The 25,243-nt window shown below is 28.6% G+C and overlaps 1 protein-coding gene across 3 annotated transcripts in view; it reads right to left on the bottom strand.

Moving 5' to 3' along the window:
• Window positions 1-4,316: 4,316 nt before the first annotated feature.
• Window positions 4,317-25,243, bottom strand: part of LOC132936333 (carbohydrate sulfotransferase 11) — a 43,855-nt gene continuing 22,928 nt past the window's right edge. The window contains exons 1-3 of one of the 3 annotated variants that reach the window (XM_061003044.1): window positions 18,444-18,762; window positions 12,207-12,412; window positions 4,317-6,732 (exon numbers count right to left, since the gene is read on the bottom strand). In XM_061003044.1, the coding sequence (XP_060859027.1) occupies window positions 6,043-6,732; window positions 12,207-12,412; window positions 18,444-18,540 (993 nt within the window). In that variant the 5' untranslated portion in view covers window positions 18,541-18,762 and the 3' untranslated portion in view covers window positions 4,317-6,042. Of the gene's footprint in view, window positions 6,733-12,206; window positions 12,416-18,443; window positions 18,763-25,243 lie in introns of those variants that run through there. The other 2 variants (XM_061003043.1, XM_061003045.1) reach the window with 2 other exon arrangements.

The raw sequence follows: 25,243 nt of genomic DNA, 5'->3' as shown, positions 1-25,243 counted from the left end.
GCGTTCATGGAAAAGGTTATGCAGGGATCTATGCAACAATTATAGACTATTCTACAAAAACCCACGTACCCGACAATCCTAGGAGAATACTAAAAAGGCGGTGGTGTCGGGACCTATTAATTTAGTTATTTAGTTAACTACCTAATCTTTATTTCTATTCATAACTTTATTGTTAACTTATTGAAATGTACATAAACAGCTGACAAAGTGTCTTCACTGGAAGGCTTCTTAAATCCGTCCTTTCCTCAAGCCACTTATTCTATTATTTATTTTACTTATTGTTCATTTTATTGTAACAGATTGTAAATAAAAATTATAAAAAAAAAAAAAAATTCTACAAAAACAATTTCACGGAAGACATTTTATTTTATTTCAAAATTACAATTTTCACTTTGTATATTTTATTATTGTAACTGATAAGATTATTATACAAATTGCGTGAAATAAACTTACTAACGCATCGTTCGACGCACTTATTTAGGAATAGTGCAAATTAAATATGTTTAAATGTTTATGCGTCATGCAAGGAGGTTATTACTATACATTTAAGATGTAACCAAAAGTGTATGTTTTGTAAGAACCGTGGTAGGTATACATTTTAGTTTCTGGTTGTGCAGGGGATACGCGCCCGGCGGCCGGCACTTTTGGGGATTTCTTCTTTTCCGCCCGGCACTTTGGGGATTTCCACTTTACCACCCGCTGGACGGAAAAAGGACGCTTTCGAACGCTTCAACCGTGGTCGAAAACCAAACTTTCGGTGCAGGCGTGACAAAAAAATATTTTATGAATTATTCCTAGTTAAGTACTTAGTAATTGAATTGTAAAATTAACCAAATTGTGCTGAACTGCTGACTGCCGAGTGCTGATATCGAGGTTTTTAATGATATTTAAATATAAATAATATAAATTTCAAATAAAAATATTCTTATTAGGTATTCATATTAACGACCCACATCGACTTGTATCGTCAAAATTCGTCGTCATTACCCGCAACCCGGCGGTCCATCTGATCGACGACAACCCGAATAACCAATTATTTATAGATTTTACTGTCCACGGAAGTTGATTTTTTGATTACAGTAATTGTTATTACTTATTGATAATTAATATCATTATTCAGTTTCTGTTGTAGACTTTGTATACTTGTATCATTACAATTTACAACGTTTCGCGTTATAATATTATAGACTGTTATTACGTAATATCATTGAATGAATAATTTATAATCAATGGTAATATTTATTAATTATTAGATGATAGATTTTTTTTTTTTTTTAAATTGATCTTTAAGCCCGGCGACTATGGCCATTAGCTGATTGTGGGGTTTTTATGATTGTAGGTAGTGGGATTTGTAACGGTAGGGTTTTTACACGTGTGTGTTGTGTTTGGCAGAATTTCTTAGATTATATTCACGTCTACTTAAGTACGCGGCCCATCGGGAATTTCCCGATTTCCCTATGGCCCAATCCGTCCCCGGGTTCGTGGTATATAAAGCTTAAAATAAATCTAAATATTTTGAAAATGTCGCAGTGCATAATAATATATAAGTGGCGGCGAAAAGTGTCAATCAAGTACTATAATAATATAATATAGGGGGGACGGAGTGGCCGAGTGGTCTAAGGCGTCAGTTGCGACGCAGCCGACGCCAGCTCGATTCCTTGGCCATGGGTGGCATTTTTCTTCTGGCAAGTCACGGTGTCCGGAGAACAAGTGCCACCATCCCCCACCCGGGCATGGCAGATACCTACGGGTGCCCACTTGAAAATCTGCCAAAAACTACACACACGTGTTTATCAACCAACAGTATCCTCCCCTACAAATAAACAAACAAACAGCTAATGGCCATAGTTGCCGGGCTTAATGATCAATTAAAAAAAAAATATATAATATAGTAATTTTTTGAATTACCAAAATATTACTATAATTTGTATTTTTCGTTTAAATATCCAACGACACAAAAAAAAGTTTTATTTATTCATAAACAAGAAATATTAGAGGAATCGTGGAACTATGAAAACATTATACAATTATATACACAAAAAACTTGAATAAAATAATAATATATTATTACGTCAAATAAATCAGATGAACTACAAAATGTATTGTTATTACCAATTCAAATTAAATTTTATATAATATTATGGCCATACATTTGAGTATAAAACGCAGCCAATAAACAGTGGCAGCCGGTAGGTATACCTATTATTTTGGACTATTATATTATAATATTGAGGGGGCTGCAGCAGATGAACAAAAAGTGACTTTTAGACCAATAAGCTAGACAAAACTGGAAGAATTTGGTTTGACAGATTTTAATTTTTGAAAACGGATTATAATTGATCAACAAATTTATAACAAACAAAATTAATGTTTAGATTGGTCAAATCTTCATTAGTTTTGACTTTTGACAAAACCTGCTGCAGCCCCCTTAAAATGTGAATGTGATAAAGTGATAATTTATATTTAAATTAGTTTTACCTGAGTCTTGAATTATAAAGAGGAACCTTAAATTCTTTACAGGCGTATTTTAATCTAATTTATTTGATTGCGTTCATACTAAAACGTTTGTATAACTCGTTAAAATAAAACATTTTTACTAATATTATGTTAAGTGTAAAATACATGAAAAATGCATTGCAAAATTTAATACAAGGCTCCTACTATATTGTTACATTGACATTTGAAAAATATTAAAAATCATAAGTCACAGTTTTTTTTTTAGAAGCATTTAAAGTTCAAAAATTGACAAAATAATGAAAAATATTATGTTTAGTGTAAAATACATGAAAAATGCATTGCAAAATTTATTTATATTTTATTGAAATACATTTTTAAATTCTGAGCTGAGGGATGAAAATATTGGGTTTTATATTATTTTATTTTTTGTGTTTGTCGTCACGTTTAGAAGCAGCAATAATAACATCTTCAACTTTTAGTGGGATTTTCTCAGTAACATATTGGATACTCTAATTGATACTACCTATTGGTTAAAAGCTTAAAAGTGCAAATAATTAGTATTATAGCTAGAGATTTAATTTAGACTTTTTAAGTGCGTACATCTAATCTGGAAATCGTATAAATGAATTCACTGCTTTTAATCGGTGCGCGATCTATTTGGTACCCGAACTACGAAGGCACAATAGTTAATTTTTTTTTTATTTGTAAAGTTTTCCTGACAAAATCATCTAAACTTAGTTATATAAAGAACAACATTTTTTTTTTGGCTATTTATAAAAAATATATTAACATAATATAATGTAATAATTAACTAGGTTGAAGATAAGCTACTTTAGGACATCATGGGGACGACCACGTTTTAGTCTTCGATTGATAGGGCTGACATTTAACCCGTAATGCAGTGGACCTTTTGCTTTGTGTAGATGACATAAGAAACTTGCCGATAGGTCCTTTATGTAGTTCTTAATAGTTGGTAAATTGAAGTCGGTTTCGAGAGGGCATCGTTTCGAACAAACCAAGGGGCATTTGAAATCACACGGAGGACTTTGGATTGTAGAACTTGGATTTTATTTATGTGGGTTGGCACACATTGACCCCAGACAGGGACAGCGTATAGTAATAGAGGACGAATGATTTGTTTGTATAGTAGTAATGAGCACATCCAGCTCAGTGATGTTTGCCGATTTATTAATGGGTATAAAATTTTTAAACGTTGGTATCCTTGTTGCACTTTAGAGGATATATGTGGACAATAGTTAATGAAATAATATTATTATGGTCATTGTTTTCAAGTCATTCAATCAACATTAAAGTATGATATCGCCTGTCAAAACTGTATAGGACTTCAATAAGATGTATTTTAATTTTAATTCCATTAGACAAGATTGTCGCGTCTTAATTTAAATAATTTTTAATTAGTATTCCAATAAGTAAACCTATAACTGTAAGTTTGTTTAATTGTACGATCATCAATATATTTTCAATTGAAAAAACAAATATTGAAAATATTAATAAATCAGAATCTTTTTTCGAAATCAAATTCTACTGACTAGTAGTGGACAGTGGCCTATTAGTACTATATTAGCTACTTCCTACTACTTTAGTATTGTCAGCTGACAATATATTCTTTTTATAATCTATACGAACTATAATATAATAATTTGTATGTTTATAATATTATAAAACGTATTCAATTATTTCATAAAAAATTACAATCAATAACTGTATTATTTAACTATAATATAGTTAAGTGCTTATAAAAGCATAATATAATATAATATTTTGTGATATTGGTTCTGAAATAGGTATGATAATAAAGTTTATATGACAGATAAACATAAATAAAGAATTGCATTGCATATATTATTTAGGTAGGTATATTACAATTTATAACAATATAAATTAATAGTATATTTATAAATCAAAATTAAAAATGTATAGTTTTGTGAAAAACTTACGATTCATTTACATATTATATTGTAAATTAACAACAGATTCAAGTGTACATAATAACATAGGTAGCATAATATAGTATCGCAGTAGACGAAATAGCTAGTACACAAAAAGCTTATTAATATAATTGGAGCGTACATGATATATCTACCAGATTCCTATGATAGTGTGATATATGATGTTTACACTATATACGTACAAAGTAAAATATTAATTGTAATATACAGAGTGATTCGCCAAGCATGCTCACCCTAATTTGTTAATATAATATAATGGATTTATTGAAATTTTTGTTTTTGAAATTTTTAAATATATTTACTCAAAGACAATATTTCAAATTCTTCAATTTTTTTGTACTTACACTAGTTCTGTGGTGATACAAATTTCTTAAGTACCTATTATAGGTATACAAAAAATTCTAGGATTTAAAAAAATCATTTTTGAGTAGGTAGTACATTTAAAAATTCCAAAAATCAGATTTTTAATAGGTGAATTATTCAAGAAAAAAAGGGGTTTAGCATGCTTGATGAATCTCCTTGTATACAGTAGTACAGGTACTGTCATATCAAAAGGAATAGAATATATTAACTTGAAATTATAATTAATAATACGCATTGTACTAACATTGTATAAACATCATGCTATTATAATTATTAATTTTATTGATAAAAAGTATACAAACAATGATATTTTTAATTTTTATTAATGCATGTTTAACAAAAATTTTATAAAAGTTTAACGGATAACTATTTTTATACTTTATAGTATTATCTAAGTGGATTAGCTAAAGACCAAGACACAATAAAAGTATAAAATATGAACACTTTTAGACTTAAGTAAAATATTTATAACACAGGCTTGACACAATAAGTCAATAATCAAAAATTTCGTATAATAGGTAGTAGTACATACTTTGTGAAGGGATCAAGAATATTGCACAGAACGAGATTGTCGCAGCCAAATTCATGAATATTCTTAGGAAAATCTTAAAATGTTCTCCCTTAAAAAAAACTATATGTATGAAACACAAAGGCTAAGAGTGTAAAGGTCTTTGAAATATATATGACTATGGGATTCATAGATTTTTCATGAGAATTTAATAAAAAATTCATTGTGTTAGTTTTTGATCACAATCATAAATTTTTCTAAGAATTTAGTTGAGTTTTTACTGTCTTGGTAATTTCTTAGTTACTGCCACTTATTTACAACCTGCTATCACATACTATATTACTCCTATCACAACCTTAGCCTGTTTATTTTTAATTGTTTAGTTTTCATCTATCAAAAACGTGTAATAATTAATAGTTAAAGTTTATAATATTTTAATGTATTTTTTTTTATATAATTTACATGATAGACAAACCTTACAAGGTACACCACTTAATAAGAATATCGAAAATCCATTGGCAGGCATTTTCGCGATGGTGTATGCAGTAGATATAATAATATAATAACGAAAATAATAATATATTAATGATGATATTATGCATCAACTGCACTCTGCAGTTGTGTGCAAGGTGCAACGCGTACTGCACTTTTAGTAGATAAACGTACCTATTATGCGTCAGCTGCAGGTATATAGGTAGCACCGCAGCTTAGTCGTGGTATACCTATGCAGTGACTGCGGCAGCGTTAGCCCACTTCGTAACCAAAGATGTTTTGCAAGTTGTAGTTGAACAGCTTGAAGTCGAGCTCAAACGTGCCGTACAGCTTGAGCACAGTGTCGTGGTCCAGCGGTGTGAAGTACTTGACAAGCTGCGTGGACGTATTGGAGTCAGGACCTTTCGGGAACCGGACGTCGGTCGCACCCACAACGTGCCGGAGGAGGTAGTCCGAGTCCTCGAACAGCGACTCGTGTTTTCCGATGAAATCGTAGTTGACGGCGCACGGCCGGCACAGCCTGTCTATAGGCGCCCAATGCTCGTTGAACACCGTGTCACGGGTGTCCGCCACGAATGCGGCGAATTCGGCGAACGTCACGTCGTCGCCGTCCCGCAGCGACTGCTCGGTGGCGTTAGCTCGATACCGCCGTACGATGCGCCGCCCGAACCGTGACTGGAAGTACCGCGAACTTTCTTGGTGCCGCTGCTCCAGCTTGTTCCGGTACGCGGACAGCAGCCGCTCGAACGGGTGCCGGACGAACAGGAACTTGGTGTACGTGGCCAGCATGTCAGCCGCCCGGGCCGCCGGGTAGTCGCTCAGCCTGTCCAGCGTGCTGGGCTTGTGCACCACGTCCGCTGGGATCTGCAACAGGTCCGGTGCGCCTGGCTGCGCGTTCCCCGACAGCACCATGAACACCCGTTTCCAGTTGGTGCACGCCACCTGCGGGATGACACGCGACATTGGTGGTCAATATTATATAATACACAATATGCACAATGCACACAAATATAGTGCGGCCGCTGAGCATTAACAAATCAAAGAGTTAGAGTTACACCGTGTCCTACGTAAATCCGGCGAGTCCGACGATTTCGATACTGACCATGCTGTTCCGTCGCAACACGACGCGGCCGATGTGACAAAATGCGAACTGTTTTGTTTTTTGTCGCATTTGTCGGATTCACGTAGGACACGGCGTTACTTTTAACTAAAATAGGTTACACATTATTGAATAACGAGTTAAAATTTGTCACATGCAATCCCGCAACCCTTTAAAATTATTAACTTATCAAAAATTAATAGCTTCTGTTAGTTAAGGGTCTATCATTGGATGGCCTCTCCTTTTGTTATTTTTTCATTAGTTATATTGAAGTCAGAAGTATTATGAAATATTTTTACTTTATATTTTAGATTCTATAAGCGGAGCAATTAATTGTGTATAAATAATTTAACAATGACGTGTGTGTTTTTTCTGTCTGTAAGAATTTTTTCTAGTGGAAATAATGATTCAATTTTCAACAAATATTTTCTTTTTTGTTGGTACTTTTGAGAGGTAAAAATTGGAAATTCGCAGTAGTTATCATAAGTGTCAGAAAAAACAAAACAAATTAAGGAAAATCGAGGATTTTTCCGGAAAACCAGATTTTGACAAAATCGATTTAGTTTTTATGACGTAAATAAAAAACTAATAACCGTAGATACTTTTAATATTCACCGGATGTTTATATTGTTATTTTCTATACACCATTATATAATTTTCAAAATATTTTCATTCCTTTCGAACTATTTATAGGTCTACGAAACTTTTTTATTAGTTTTTTTAAATTTCCTAATGTCAATATTTTCGCTAGTTCAAAAACTTGAAAATGTAATTCAAGAATTCATCATAAATTGTTTTTGGAGTACATTAAAAAAAAAGTTGATTATAAATCCACAATAATTTTTAATGAGTGTCTAAAGTTGATATTTTGATGAAATTTGTCAATTGTTTTGTTAGAAATTCATAAAAATGTTTCCATTTATATTACGATTTGAAAATGTATACAATATTCCTCATATACCTTAACTAAAAAAAAATGTTACTTTAATAGCCATATTATCATAAAATATGCTTATTGATATAGGCTAACAGATAGTCTTTGTTCAGAATCATTTTTCGTGTTCAATGATATAATATCATTGAATTTAAATTTAACACCATCCATTACAGCAGTATGGTCTCAAACTAAAATTACCAGCGAGCCACATATTTTTATATATCAAATGTTCGCGGGCGTCGTAGACCTTTTAGATTCTGAGCGGAGCGATGAATGTATTGATTTCACAATGATGTGTGTTTTTTATTTTTTTATGACTGTGTACACGATAAGTAGTCGAAATAATGCTTCAGTTTTCAACTTCAGTATATTTTTCGATGGGAAAGTGAATATTATTGGTGCCTTGGGAGGACAAAATTTAAAATTCCCAATAGTTTTCAAAAGCCGGGAAAAACAACATACAAATTAAGGAAAAACAGGAATTTTTAAGCAAAATAGGTTTTCCACAAAATCGATTTTGGTTTTTGGTATAACTCTAAAACAAATGAACATACATGAAATTTTCACCGGTTGTTTATATTTGCATTTTATATACCCGATAAAATTTTCAAAATATTTTGATTTGTTTTGAACTGTTTAGGAACATTTTGTGTTTCCAATTTTATTAGTCTTTTTTTCTACGAATGTCAATAAAACGTTATTTGTTGGGTAAAAAGCCTGGAAATTTAATATAAGGCTCCTGCTATATAATAACAATGATATTTGAAAAATATTAAAAATCCTTAGGCACAGTTTTTATTTATAAGCATTTAAATTTCAAATCTTGATTAAAGACGGAATAATCACGAAAATTAGGAAATTGTTTTGAGTTGAGAATTTATAGAAATTTTTCTTTTTAAATCTAAGATTTGAAAATGTAATAGATTCCTCATAAGTTTGTCTACCTTTATCAATAAAAAAATGTCTACAAGCAAATCAAATTAAATTTTTATGAGCGTTTGAAATTCATATTTTTACAATATTGAATATTCACTCGATTTCTTATGTAGGTGGTGGTTTTGTTATTTTATTGTTACTCAAAAACGAATAACTATAGATACATGAAAATTTTACTGAATGTTTATATTTTCATTTTCTGTACACCATAAAACGTTGAAAATTTTTTGACACTTTTTGAGCTGTTTACGGACAGCTTTCAAGTTTTTTAGTTTTTTTATTTCTATAAATATAAATAAAATTGTATTTGTTGGGTAAAAAACGCGTGAAAATTTAATTCAAGGCTCCTGATTTATTATTACAATAACAGTTGAAAAATATTCAAAATAATTAGGCACAATTTTTTTTTATAAGTATTTAAAGTTCGAATTTTGACAAAATTTATCAAATTTAAAATTTAATAATTATTTTGTAGTTGAAAATGTATAAAATGTTCAACTTTTATAATTAGAATATTTAAGAATTTAAAATTTAAAACAAGGTTCTACGTTAATAGATAATTATATAAATTACTTTATTCACAATAGTATTATCAAATATACTTAGTATTATCATAGACTGACTGACCGTTTTAGCTCAGAATCGTTTTTCTTTTACAATGATATTATATCAGAGAATTCAAATTAAACACCATCCATTACAGTGACCCATCTGTAACCTCTTTCTGTATAGCAGAGTGACACTCACTTGTCCACCTTTTTTTGTTTGCTTGTACATTTTGTTAGATTTACTTATAATGTGCTTCAGCAATCAGCATAGGTATTCAGTAAATCAAATCAATTTTTTCCGAAAATGAAAATGAAAATTTAAAAATGAAATTGTGTTTAAACTATAATATTTTATATTAATATCCATTAAAAGTTTCAAGTCTCCCTTTTATAAAATGTTCAAGCCTAAGCTATATAAATTAAATATTGTATACATTTGTAGATAATATACCTACGTACTTTTTTTCATTATGTGTTTTTGACGAATTTTGTCAAAATTTGAACTTCAAATACTTATAAAAAAAACTATGCCTGTGGATATTTATCTCAATATTTTTAAATTGCTACTATAATAACTTATGAGAAGCCTTCAATTTTTAAGATTTTTGACCCAATTAAAAAAATATATTATTAAAATTTCAAAAATAAAAACTAAAAAATTTCAAATTTCAAATGTCTATAAATAACTCAAATTTTGAAAATTGTATCATAAATATAAAATGATACATTAAACATTTGTTGAAAATGTTAAGTATCTGTGGTTATTCCTTTATGACTTACTACAAAATAGGAAAACACTATGTCGTAAAACGCCTATAAAATATTAATTTGACGTTTCGGTAAATTTTTTTTTTTGTCAAATTAAGTTACTACAACTCTTATGATGAATCTTGTATTACATTTTAAAACGTTATTTATAAAAATAAAACCTAATTTGTAAATGTTCACGATTTTGATGAAATTATCAAAATTCTTACTTAGGATAGGTACACTTAAAAATTCACTGTGGTTTTACGCTCAATTTTTTTTTTTTATTAAAACAATAACAACTTATGAGGAATCTTGTAATCAATTTTCATGTTTTTGACTGACCAAAAAAATTATTTATCGACACTAATTGAAATAAAACTTAAAAAAATTGAATATTTATTATAGCTATAAACAGTTCAAAAAAAGTCAAAATAATTAAAAAATTGTATGGAAAATTGCCATATGAACATTTGATGCATTTTTAAAATATCTACAGTTATTCATCTTTGAGTTAAGTCAATTTTGTTGAAAATTGGTTTAGCGGAAAAATGCTTGTTCTCTTTAATTTTAGATTTTTTTTTTGTTTTACTTGATACTTTTGATTACTTCTAGGATTTTTTACATTCAACCCTCCCCTCTCCAAAGTTCTAATTCGCTAAAAAACCACTCCTAAATTTGTATATTGAAGCATTTTTACTTGATATAATGGCTATGACAGGCGCTAGGCGCATAAAAAGTATAAAAAAAAATTTAAAAAACTCATCATTATAATATTAATTCATTCATTGCTCCACTCGAAATTGTTGTATACGATGAAAAACTCTTTCTCTAAAAACTAACTTTAAGTAACATACAAAGGTATATAAATAAGTAAATTGATGATTGAATTAATAATTTATATTTACTTTGACATAAAAATAGAACTAAAAAAAAATCGAAAGCTAAGTGATGGAATGCAACCCTTGTTCAAGTAACGATATGTAGGTAAACAGTCTTTAGTATTCCGTTATTTTGATATAATTTATTTTAATAATTTGTTTATAATTATTAATTATATAAGCCATCGTATACTTTTTATTTCAGAGAATCATAAAAAATATATATTTGATTTATAAAATTTATAAAATATGTTGTTATATTTTAGTTATTGTTATTTATATTGTTCCTTATGTACACATAAAATATAATAATACATATAACCCAATAATCAATATAATATGGCGTACTTAGCAATTTTTTTACAACATATTATACGACAATGAGACAATAATATCTATATTATAGATATTAAATAACATTATAGGTAACTTGATTTCAATTTTAAAACATACATTTTTCATAATATATAATTTATTATTGTTATTTTATTTTTCTCATACAGCACTTTGGGAACCATTATACGAAATAACCTGGTCACGTCTATTCCTTAATTTCACATGACGTGTGTGTTAATTTTAGTTGTATATACTATAGGTATAATATAATAGTATATAATTCTATATAAAAGTAGCCAGTAGGTATACGTATCCTAATCAGTTTTTGAAGTCAGCCGATTAAGTGTAAGTGGGTTAGTAGTTAGTACCATGAAGAATAAAACTAGTTTTAATCTCCGTGGTCATATTATAATGTACCTACCTATAAACATAATATTATAATACACACTGCCTAGATTACTTATTTCATATGACGTCATGTACCCACATACGAAACGTATAACACAGTAAATTCGTGTTCAACAGAACCAATTTTGTGTTATTACTTATTGCATTTAATATTATTGTAAATACTAACCTATTATCAAACTTAAGGGTAAAAACATATTATTCGTATCATTTATATGCAACGGTATTTTACGATATTTTAATTTCCAAAGAAGTTATGGGAACATTTTTTTAATTTAGATATTGTACATATAGGTGGTACTCATAACTCGTTTAAGAAATTTAAATATCGTAAAAAAAGTCGTTCAATTACAGATAATTCTTACCTTTAAGTTTGATATTATAGGTAAATTTAATTAACAAAATCGGTTCTGTAGACTTCTAATGAACGCAAATTGTCCATGTTGCAAGACCAAGACAACACTTGCTGCATGATATACTTTTAAGATATAATTATGTTTAAAACTATTAAGGTATTAGCTAACCTTTGGTACGTAACAATAGAGCAGCTTATGTCGATTGTCGACCAGAATGTGGTCTAAGAGTATGCTGTCGTTGACGGCTTGCTGGTAGTCATCGTCGTCCTTTGGTAACTTGAACGAACGGCACATTACTGACACGTGCTCTTGTCTTTCTAGATAGATCAATCTCTCTAAAAACGATCGGGTGTCGTAATTTTCTTCTGTAAAATCTTCTAAGAAATAAAATAAAATATTATATACAGCGGGTGATTCCCCAAGCACGCTCACCCCATTTATTCCTTAATAATGCATTTTTAGATTCTGAGCAAAGTGATGAATTCATTGATTTTACAATGATGTGTGTTTTTTTTTTTAAATTTTTAAATTTTTTTTTTTAATTTTTGTGTATGTCATCACTTTTTAGGACAGTAAAAAAGCTTGAATGTTCTTCAACAGTAACTTTTCTGATAGGAAAGTGAATCTAGTTGGTACTTTAGGGGGGGGGGGGGGGTCAAAAGTAAAAATTTCCAGTGGTTTTCACAAGCGACGTGAAAAACAAAAGAAAAATTAAGGAAAAACGGGAATTTTTACGCAAAATCTGTTTTCGAGAAAATCGATTTTGGTTTATGGTGTAACTCTAAAACAAATGACCGTAGGGACATGAAATTTTCACTGAATGTTTATATTAACATTTTCTATACACCATAACATTTTCAAAATATTTTGACTTATTTTGAGCTGTTTACGGACATTGTCATTTTCCATTTTTTTTAGGTTATTTTCCTATAAATATCAATAAAATTTTACCTGTTGAGTAAAAAAGCTTGAAAATTTAATAGAAGGCTCCTAGGTTATTGTTTCAAAGGCAGATGAAAAAAATTAAAAATCCTTAGTCACAATTTTTATTTATAAGCATTTAAAGTTCAAATTTTGACAAAATACGGAAAAATCACGAAAATTAGCAAATTATAATGAGTTGAGGATTCATAAAAATTTTTCTTTTTAAATCTAAGATCTTAAAATGTAATATAAGATTACTCATAAGTTTGTATACTTTTATCAACAAAAAAAAGGTGGATAAGTGGATGTCGCTCTGCTGTACAGTAGGTTACAAGTGGGTCACTGTAATGGATGGTGTTAAATTTGAATTCAATGATATAATATCATTGTATAAGAAAAACGATTCTGAGCGAAAACGGTCAGTCAGCCTATGATGGTTATATAGCCTATGAGACAAATTTTATGGAGTATAGAAAATGCTAATATAAACATTCAGTCAAAATTTCATGTCCCTACGGTCATTTGTTTTAGAGTTACACCAAAAACCAAAATCGATTTTCTCAAAAACAGATTTTGCGTAAAAATTCCCGTTTTTCCTATAAAATTTTTCTTTTTAAATCTAAGATTTTAAAATGTAATATAAGATTACTCATAAGTTTGTTAACCTTTATCAAAAAAAAAATGTCTAGAAGAAACTTAAATTAAATTTTTATGAGCGTCTGAAATTTATATTTTTACAACATTTGATATTTACTCGATTTCTCATGTAACAATTTTCTTATTTTATTGTAATTTAAAAACGAATGACTGTAAGCATTTAAAGTTCAAATTTTGACAACATTTATCAAATTTATAATTTATTAATTATTTTGTGGTTAAAAATTTAATAATTTATAAATTTTTAACTTTTATGGCTAAGGATTGAAAATTTAAAACAAGGCTCCACGTAAATAGGTTATATATAAATTACTTTATTCACTCTCATGTATTATAAATCCATTATCATGAACCTTTTATCCTTAGAACACAAAGTTAAATAACTCTTAAACTACTCATACGAATTATGATTCTGATAATATGTCAAAAATTATAATAATAATAATAACAGGACATTATTTAAATAGTACAAAAAGTCTCTAACATTTCAAAATATGGTCTAAACGTAAATTTAAAAATTCTAAAAATCAGATTTTAAATAAATGCGTTATTGAAGAAAAAAGTGGTGAGCATGCATGGTGAATCACGATGTATAATATATATATATATATTTATAATTTAAAGAAAAAACTATTTTTCGTACACCCGCAGACATGTCATCGTAATATCTATCTATATTAGTAAATTATTATCATATTTTAGTATACGATTGTTTGAACTAAGTTTTACAGAAAACCTCGCAACTGGGTAAAATATGAAAGTTTCAAAATAAATATTCACATTTTTCATAATTTTAGATTCTGAGCGAAGTGAGAAAGCTAGTGGTTTTACAATGGTGTTTTTTTTTTTAAAAATCTTGTATACAAAATATCTACCAGAAGGAGTACTTTGATTTAAACATATAGTACTTTATCTTTTAGCAAATTGGATCAAGCTGGTAAAGTCAGAAAGGTAATTTTCGATTTTCTCAACAGTTATTTAATGTCACAGGAAAAACCACCAACAAATTACGAAAAACCACTGAAAATGGGATTTTAATTTCTAACTCTTTGTTTATCACCATAGAAACGAATAAAAGATAATAATACCTATTATAATATAAATTTAACTTACAGAATATAATAAATAATAACAATATCCAGACTGACAAACCGTCTCCGCTCATCGTTTTTCTTATATAATGATATTATATCATTGAATTCAAGTTTTATACAATCCTTTATACATTGACCCACTTATAACCTACTGTACCGCAGAGCGACATCCATTTTTTTTTAGTTTTTCCCAAAAGTACTAACTAACTAACTGTGTCTTACTACTTCAAAAGGTTAATAGTGATGATAGACACAAACACAAATACGCCTACTCGTTTCACGCTTATCATTATAAAAAGAACACATTTATTTCGATTTGCCACACTCTGAAGTCAGAATCCAAAATAGTTTTTAAAAAAATAATAATAATATTGGTTTATCTGCTTAGTAAAGTTTTGAATCATCGGAAGTTATGGTCGTTAAAGTTTTGTGGGCTGTTACAGTTTGTTTGTGTGGGGTTACGGTTGGTTTTGAGCAACACGTTTGTATAAGTGAGATGTGGATTCGTCGCTAAAAACCCAAGTGGTCACCCATCCGGTAGCTAGAGACGCCGGCCTACGCCACACCTGGCCCCAATAAGTAATATTACATTATATACTGCTGTATATTATATACCTGCATCATGATTTAACTAAGAATAATTAAAAAATTAGAGTTGACTAGGAAACCATAAAACAAATTACAAAAACCAATGGATTAAAAAAATACTGCTTTAATATATTTTATTTAATCATTAGAAACACCACTCATTCCTTAGTTTTCTTGCATTTGTTCAATTCCGACATTAAATTATTATATACACCGGAAGGATACCCTCTTGCCGCCCCCAAAACCTATACTAATTATAATTAAGCATACAACAATACTACAATAGCGTGTGTACAAAATTGACGCACAACAAAATGTGTTACGCTGACATACTTTTAAGAAGCACATCCAAACACTCGTATTATTTCTGATTACAAAAAAATGTTAATACTTAATTACATTTCATTATTCCCCGAAAGAAATCAATGATCAATGGTGTAAACATCTTTTAGTTAGATAATCAACATTTATCAAATTTATTTGAGTTTTTGTTTTTGCACTTTTAATATCTTAGAGTATAATTTTTAAAAATTTTAATAGAAAATTCCCAACAAGTTTTTTACTTTTATCAACCAAAAAAAGGTAGAAAAGTTAATTTGACCATATTATCATTAATTGATATAAACATTTTTAAAATATTTGATATTCAGCGATTTTTAATTATTAAATTTGATTGTTTATACATGTATGCTAGGATGACATTCCATCTCCGCTCAGAATCATTTTTAGTATGCAATGATTTATCGTTGAATTCAAATCCAACACATCTATTATAACAACACACTCGACAACTACTGTACAGCATAGTGGTACCCACTTTTTCACCTTTTTAAATTTTGTATTTTGTTAAGATTATTATATAATATTATAAACCCATTACCTGTCATTAGCATAAATAGCATAAATGTTTTAGCCTTATTAAATATTGAAAGTGATCTAACCTCCGTCATCAATTATGATAATAATATATATTATTTTCGCATGATCAACTTGATCAAAATTCAAGGTTCCTAAAGGCTAAAAGTGTAAGTTATTATCATTATTTTTAGACACTTCATAACATTTTTTTTGTAAGTTTAGTTTTTAGCCCTGAGTTTCATTGTTTAACGAATTTTTTATTCATTAAAGAATTATTTATTATTTTATTTTGGCAAATATAAAAATATTATTCTAATATTTTTGTTGTCTACATCTGGCCAACATGACTAACATAACACGTGATGGTCTTAAATAAATCGTTATTATTGTTAATCATACATTTGTTTGTAAAATTTTTAAGTGCATATTTTGGATTTTTTTTGTGAATATTTTGCCTGTTTTTATTACATAAATGCATACATATTTTACTTTTTTAAAGCACGAAATTTACAGCTCTTTTTATAACTAATAAGCATTTAATTGGTAAGTATCTACTTTATAGCTTATGAACAAACAACTAATTATATCTATACTTAATACTATAGATACATTTGATCAATGTAACCACTAACACGTGAAAAGATATTTTACAATTTAAAATATAAATTATAATTGTTCAGATTTTAAATATTAACAATAAAATATATAAGTTTTGGTTGAATAAAAAAAAATAGTGCAATGTCCAAGGTGAGTTGGACATTCAGTATTTCAGTTTGTAATATAATATTATTTTTTTAATTCGGTAAAATATTTAGTCATAACGTTTTGATTATTACACAAAAACAGACGAATGTAACATCGATACGCAGCACAATAGCACGATAATAATAAACGTACAAAATAGACTCAAATACATAGCCATAAAAAATAAAATGCACAATCATTTTATAGCAGGCATTAGCAGCTCATCCTTGCCTAAACTGGCTTACCTACTGGCCCAAAATAAACTGTCTTCTACCGTGATACAGAGTCCAAACTATGCCACAGCAAATAATGTCGGCAAATGATGTCAAATTTTTCTACAAGATTCTACAACATTATTTGTTGTAAAGTGTCAACATAATATATAATTATATTAATACCATAGAATACCATGGAGTTATTTTATTTTATTTGATCCACGAGCATACACTATTAAAACAGGCGAGGTAAACTTATAGATACGTGAAAAACGTTAATTTGATATTTAAAATTAATATGGCATACCTATATATGGAAAAAATATTCTAATATTTCAGTCTCTATATTCTATTATTTATAATATATTATAATATTATACTAACAATATTAGGCCAATAGTCCATGGGACTTAAAATCTTTGAACTGTACCTATATTTAAATAGATTAGGTTATTATTTATTGTTATTTGTTTGAAAAACACTGGAATGAAAAAAAAACCGCCTGAACATTCGGTCGTAATGACTATTTATTTATTATTTAACATAATATGAAATTTATGGACATTCGTCTCTAAAAAGTAAAAAAAAAACATGATAATTAATACAAATTTAAAATTTAACTGTGGCAAATAAATTATCAATTATTATTTAATCCAAAGTCCAAACGTTTTTAGTCTCGTGTGCTAATAGTATATTTGTGTTCAATTTTTAATCAATCAATAAAGAAGCGTTATGATATTTTCTGAAACAGTCTGTATAGATAAAATACGTATAAAAGTATAACATCGTAACACGAAAAACCTATAATATAATATTAATTATTATTTATTATAATTCATAATAAATTAATAAACATTCAACAATGATAAAACAAATACTATCCCGATAGCTTTTGTCGGGACAGACATTCAAAATACGAAACTTTCCCATATAAAATGAGGTGTGTGTCACGTAGGTTACCAAATGACAATTAAAATCAAGAATTATTTCATACATTTACAATTTTATTGATCAAAAATAAGAAAAAAGTATTATTAAAATGAGAAAAAAAAGCATTAACACAGAGAATTAATGAAATAGTGAATACCTATAAGATAAAATACGTAAAATAAGATTTTGATTTATAAATAACATAAAACAAATTTTAACTGAATCCATTTTCTTATACAATGTACAAAAAAAATATGCAATAGCTTAAATTAAATTGCTTATAATATATTATATATATAAATATTCTTATATTTTACGAACGTAAAATATAATAAGTTTTTATCAGCAGAATTCGAACAATATAATTTGCATATATAATGTAATATTGTACTTACGGGTTTTAAAAATGTTTATGTAAAAATGTTCAGTGTAGAATAACATCGTTGTTAAACAAATTATCACCCAACAAACTATCACAATTTTGAGTATCATAATTTATTTTCACACCGGAAGTTGTTTTGGTTGCAGTCTAAGAATCATTTTTTTCTAGAAAATGGGTGTCACGTAAGTAATTTTTCAATCACCCGATTTAATTTAAATTTGGTACTCAATAAGGAACACATAGTTTAATAATAATAATATAGTTAAAAGGTAAAAGAGAAGAAGAAGTTGTCGTCTGTGAGCCACATAACTGAATATTCCTTCAACTATTTCAGTAGGTCAACAATCTATTGCCACGCTGCTGACCTTGACTTTAGGAAGGAGTAACGGCGACAGTACTTACCACCTCCAACGAAACTGATTTTACTTCATAAATAATATCTTATTAGTATTAAAAAAAAAATAGTTTTATAAAAATGTAAATGTATCAAAATTATTTCCTATAATATTTGAATATTATTATAAAAATATTTACTTATTAGTACACACATAGAAATGTAACGACTTAACAAAATATGTGAAGTAGATTACACAGAGCTTAATATACATATTATTATGTAGGTAAAAGACTATCAAGAATTATTATAAGAATGTAGGTCAAGTTTAAATACCTTCAAAACCTTACCAAAAAGTTAAATAGAAACGTAAGAAAAAAATTATATTGTTAGCGCGTGTAAATCCAAATTAGGTACATATAAAAAAGAATTACAATTAAAGTATAACAAGAGAAGTGTGGTATCACTTATCTGTTATGGACTTTTGCATCACCATACAAAAATATAAGATCTCAACTTAATTTAGTAATAGATTATTTCTTACTTAAAAAAACTCACATTTTAGACTTATCTCTCAGCCCACGTTGACTTATGAAACCAACAGAGCGAACGCGGGGGGGGGGTCAACCACCTCCCCCTAAATATCAGAAACAAAAAAATAAATTACCTGACCTACAAATATATTACTTAATACTAATAAATTATTTATTATTTTTCATACTCCCATCCCACCGAAATTTTTTCCTGCGTTCGCCCCTGGAAACTAAGGATTTTTCTATTAATGGTTCTGGAAAATTAAGGGGATCACTAACGGTCAGTTATTCCTATCAAAATGTGACAATATTTTGTCGATCATACCACGATGAGCCTAGTAAGTATAGTAATGCGTATTTATTATACTGGTATAGTATCACGTTTGGTAAATACTTTTGAAAACTGATTTTAATTTGTTATTATATCTACTTGAGATCGATGAGGTTACTTTTTTCAAACTTCGTTCTCAAACTCCTATACATTATGTTTGAATAGATCAAATTTATGAAATTTTAAATGTAGATTATTTAAAATTTAAATTAAAAATCTTAAAATATGGTCGATCTCAAGTAGAGTGTAGAGAATAATATAATAAAGAATTCAAAACAGTTTCCTAAAGTCTTATCACATCATGTTTAGGTTCATCGGTGGGATTGACATAATGTACAAAATATTACAAATGAGCATTGAGCATAGTACATAGTACATTATTTACCGTTTTGCACAAGCGCAACGCGTTGGAGACTTGTACGCGCTATTTCTTTTGCACTCACTACAGACTACAGTCACACACACGACAAACACACACACACACACACACACACACACACACTCACAAACTCGCTCACTCACCCACACATTTACAAGACCACACTGCGTGTAATCAGAAATGCCTATTATTAACTCCTTAAATACTATGACTGTCTGTTTGCAATCCGGATTCGATACCGCAAACCGTTTAATAATATAAAGAGGTCAATATAGGCAAATTTCCAACTACTACAGTGTGTATATAATATTGATTGAATCAGACATCAGTTATAACTTATAACTACTTATAAGTTATTCCTTATAAAATATTTCAAATATTAATTTGCTATACCATTTTAGTATTTCAATTAAACTTATTTTCGAACGCTTTTATTTATAGCTAAAATCAAATCCCGGAATCTTAATATTGTTGTTAAAATAACATTCGGTTCAAAAAAAAAAAGGTGGATAAGTGGATGTCGCTCTGCTGTACAGTCGATTACAAGTGGGTCACTGTAATGGATGGTGTTAAATTTGAATTCAATGATATAATAATATCATTGTATAAAAAAAACGATTCTGAGCGAAAACGGTCAGTCAGCCTATGATATTACCAAGTATATTTGATGATATTATTGTGAATAAAGTAATTTATATATAACCTATTTACGTGGAGCCTTGTTTTAAATTTTCAATCCTTAGCCATAAAAGTTAAACATTTTATACATTTTTAACTACAAAATAATTATTAAATTAAAATGACAATGACAATGTCCGTAAACAGCTCAAAAAGAGTTAAAATATTTTCAAAATTTTATGGTGTATAGAAAATGCTAATATAAACATTCAGTGAAATTTTCAAGTATCTACAGTCATTCGTTTTTTAATAATTACAATAAAATAAGAAAATTGTTACATGAGAAATCGAGTGAATATCAAATGTTGTAAAAATATAAATTTCAGACGCTCATAAAAATTTAATTTGACTTTCTTGTAGACATTTTAGATTCTGAGCGAAGCGATGAATGTATTGATTTTACAATGATGTGTGTTTTTTTTTTTTATTTTTTTTTTATTTTTTATTTTTTTTTATTTTTTTTTTAATTTTTGTGTCTGTCATCACCTTTTAGGACAGTAAAAGTGCTTAGATTTTCTTCAATAGTAACTTTTCTGATAGGAAAGTGAATCTAGTTGGTACTTTGGGGGGTCAAAAGTAAACATTTTCCAGTAGTTTTCACAAGCGACTTGAAAAACAAAAGAAAAATTAAGGAAAAACGGGAATTTTTTACGCAAAATCTGTTTTTGAGAAAATCGATTTTGGTTTTTGGTGTAACTCTAAAACAAATGACCGTAGGGACATGAAATTTTGACTGAATGTTTATATTAGCATTTTCTATACACCATAAAATTTGTCTCATAGGCTATATAACCATCATAGGCTGACTGACCGTTTTCGCTCAGAATCGTTTTTCTTATACAATGATATTATATCATTGAATTCAAATTTAACACCATCCATTACAGTGACCCACTTGTAACCTACTGTACAGCAGAGCGACATCCACTTATCCACCTTTTTTTTGTTGATAAAAGTATAAAAACTTATGAGTAATCTTATATTACATTTTAAGATCTTAGATTTAAAAAGAAAAATTTTTATGAATCCTCAACTCAAAATAATTTGCTAATTTTCGTGATTTTTCCGTATTTTGTCAAAATTTGAACTTTAAATGCTTATAAATAAAAATTGTGACTAAGGATTTTTAATTTTTTTCATCTGCCTTTGAAACAATAACCTAGGAGCCTTCTATTAAATTTTCAAGCTTTTTTACTCAACAGGTAAAATTTTATTGATATTTATAGGAAAATAACCTAAAAAAAATGGAAAATGACAATGTCCGTAAACAGCTCAAAATAAGTCAAAATATTTTGAAAATGTTATGGTGTATAGAAAATGTTAATATAAACATTCAGTCAACATTTCATGTCCCTACGGTCATTTGTTTTAGAGTTACACCATAAACCAAAATCGATTTTCTCGAAAACAGATTTTGCGTAAAAATTCCCGTTTTTCCTTAATTTTTCTTTTGTTTTTCACGTCGCTATTGAAAACTACTGGGAAATTTTTACTTTTGAACCCCCAAAGTACCAACTAGATTCACTTTTCTATCAGAAAAGTTACTGTTGAAGAAAATCCAAGCACTTTTACTGTCCTAAAAGGTGATGACAGACACAAAAATTAAAAAATTAAAAAAATTAAAAAATTAAAAAAAAAAACACACATCATTGTAAAATTAATACATTCATCGTTCCACTCAGAATCTAAAATTCGGTCGATTTTTAATTTTTATCGAATATCCTATATTTTTTTGTTATTTATTAGTTATCTCTATTTAAAATTAAATTTGTTATAATTTATAATTAATTATTTATTGAAGTTCCAAAATAGAAGAAATTGTGTAACGTAAATTGTCAAATATTAGTAAATTTTATCGGTATCATATTATTTATACATAGGTTACAACACAAATGTGTTAATTTACAACTTACAGGCAACAAAACAGTATAAATTGTACATTGTACATTAGGTACCCGGTACCTACACCTAGTATACATATAGACATATAGTGTAAAACAACTACGTGAAACATCGTGTTATATATTATTATATTGACTTAATGGGAAATAGGAAAAATTTGAATTCTTGTATTTGAGATTTAAAAGTTAAAACTTTCCACAAGTCTCATTGAATTTAATAACTAATAAAACCTATGGACGTGTTAAGTATTTCGAGGTGCAAGTATACAGTGTACACTGTTGCCCGGGGTGGTAAATTTTTTTAGTCCATCTAGGGGCAGTCTATTTATATTGACATATTATTATTATTGTGTATTTTTACCAAAATATAAATAAATATATACTATATATTTAGTAATTATCATACCATTTTGTTAAAAGCCATTTATTCAGCTCAAAAATGTATGATGTTTTCATAAATTAGTAGGAAAATAATATTAATAATTACAAAAATATTTAATGTGAACTATATGAACCAAGAAAAGTATTTTGCGTCCGTATTATTAACAATTTAATTAGAATTTAGAAATAACAAATAGTTAAATCAGATTTTGAAGAAATTATCTCTTTATTTTCAAATCTAGGACTTAGCCACTTAGGAGAAAGTTATAGGTACCTAAATGTTTCTAGATTATTATTATTAATAAAATTAAGGTCAGAAAAAATACAATAATTATAAATAATATATATATTATTTGTATAATAATATTATAGTGCATACTATGTAGTATGTATATACCATAACTTACTATTCGATTTTTTCAATATAATATTATAAAATGCATAGTAAAATGTTTACAATAAGACAAAACACATTAAATGCTTAGGCACCTATGATATCTTTGTGTTTATTTTTGTTTTACTTATAGTTTATACCTAGGTATCTAGTTTTTTTTAATGAAAGCTATAGATTGCTTATTTAACATTCTTATGCTGGGTTGCATAAACAATTTATTAAATTTAATGGACCAATCACTGGCCACTAAATCTTGTTTAAGGAACCACTAGCTCACTATTCATTCATTAAATGTTTTGTGCAATCCGGCACCAGAGATTTAAGAGATAGCTAATAGTTAAAAATATGAAATTTTGGAATAAATGCAGTTTAATCCCCAAGCGACTTTTGAGATTTTTTTCAAAATGTGTTAATTATGCTTAATATGATGGTACATTAAAAAAAGTAGGTCAAATTTTGTTTGGAAATTATGGTCAAAAAACTTTAAAACTTTATAATCTTGTTTTTGAGTTTAAAATACCAAAAAATAACTTTTTGAATTTTTATTTTGTAAACGTGAGTTTTTTCATCATTAACATTTTAGTGAAATCAGAAATTCCTATCGTACCTACTTTTTATTTTATTGATAAAAATATGGTTTTTTTTTGTTTAATAGGTACGTAATGATATTGTATTTTGTTAATTATTTTTAAAATAAAAAGTTCAATTTTTTTTGAAAATTTTGTTTTTCCAGGATCTGGACATATAATGTCCCAGTGCTCCTTATTTACGGGGCTGACTAAAAAGACCCACTAGTTTATTAACATTGGAGATAGTAATGATATTGTAATTTTTTTATTTCATACATTTATTTAAAACTTCCATTTCAAATTGAATTATAAATATTTTTTTATAACCGTAGATTGCAGTGACTACCTACTGACTGCCGCCGACTGGTGACTAATTAGTAATTACTAATTTGCGAGAGGTCGTGCCGGCCGTTGACTGTAGGTGGTATATGCACATCGCTTCCCACTCCGCCCTGCCCATGGTTAATCCAGACGCCATAACTGAGAGAGAAAACATGACATAATATGAGCATATGAGAGAGAGAGAAAACATGTTTTGGGCTGTGTGTTTTGGCACACTGTAACGGCCAAAACTTCTCTTTTCTCTCACAACAGTCCCGTCTGGTGATTTCTCTCTCTATGCACTGACAATTATTAGTTTATAGGTACCTATATATGCCTACAACAGCTGGCCAACGATGATGTGGCGTCGCCGTAACTTCTATAGTTCTTTACCCTATGCTGTATGCCCATTACCGTATACCATATTGTCCAATGTCTGTACGATCGCACCATGCAGGGATAGATCCAGCCCCCCCTCCCACTATACATATTATTTCTCTAATTTTTATTGAGACATTTAGATAAACATTGACCGTTTTGTAAAAAGCGACAATATGAAAAGACGTTTGGATTTTGTTATTTAATACATTAAAATATAAATATTTAATCATCAGGCAATTGATTTATTACGTTAAAGTTATACTAATATTGGGAAAAAATTTTAAATTAAGAATAAAATGTACATTGTAAATTATTGTATTCGTTTTGTACATAAGAATTGTTCCCCCTCCACCCGGATCTTTGCTCTGGATCAGTGTCGGATCGTACCAAATACCACTATTAACAAATGTTTGGAGGCTATAGCCTCCTTATGACGAAAAAATCTTTACTTCGTCGTGATATTTTTCATTAAGTAATTACTAATGTCCGCAGACAGAGCGGCGTCGAGTCAGTGCTACGGCTGACGAGTGCGTACTGCAGTCTGCAAGGAACATAATATTAATTATTATTATAAATAATATATAAAATAACCGAGTGTGATAGAGTGAAAA

The sequence above is a fragment of the Metopolophium dirhodum genome, chromosome 1 (assembly GCF_019925205.1).
Source record: "Metopolophium dirhodum isolate CAU chromosome 1, ASM1992520v1, whole genome shotgun sequence".
In the NCBI taxonomy this organism is placed as follows: domain Eukaryota; kingdom Metazoa; phylum Arthropoda; class Insecta; order Hemiptera; family Aphididae; genus Metopolophium; species Metopolophium dirhodum.
The sequence above is the reverse complement of the archived record's forward strand: the minus strand, read 5'-3'. Positions and strand labels throughout refer to the sequence as shown.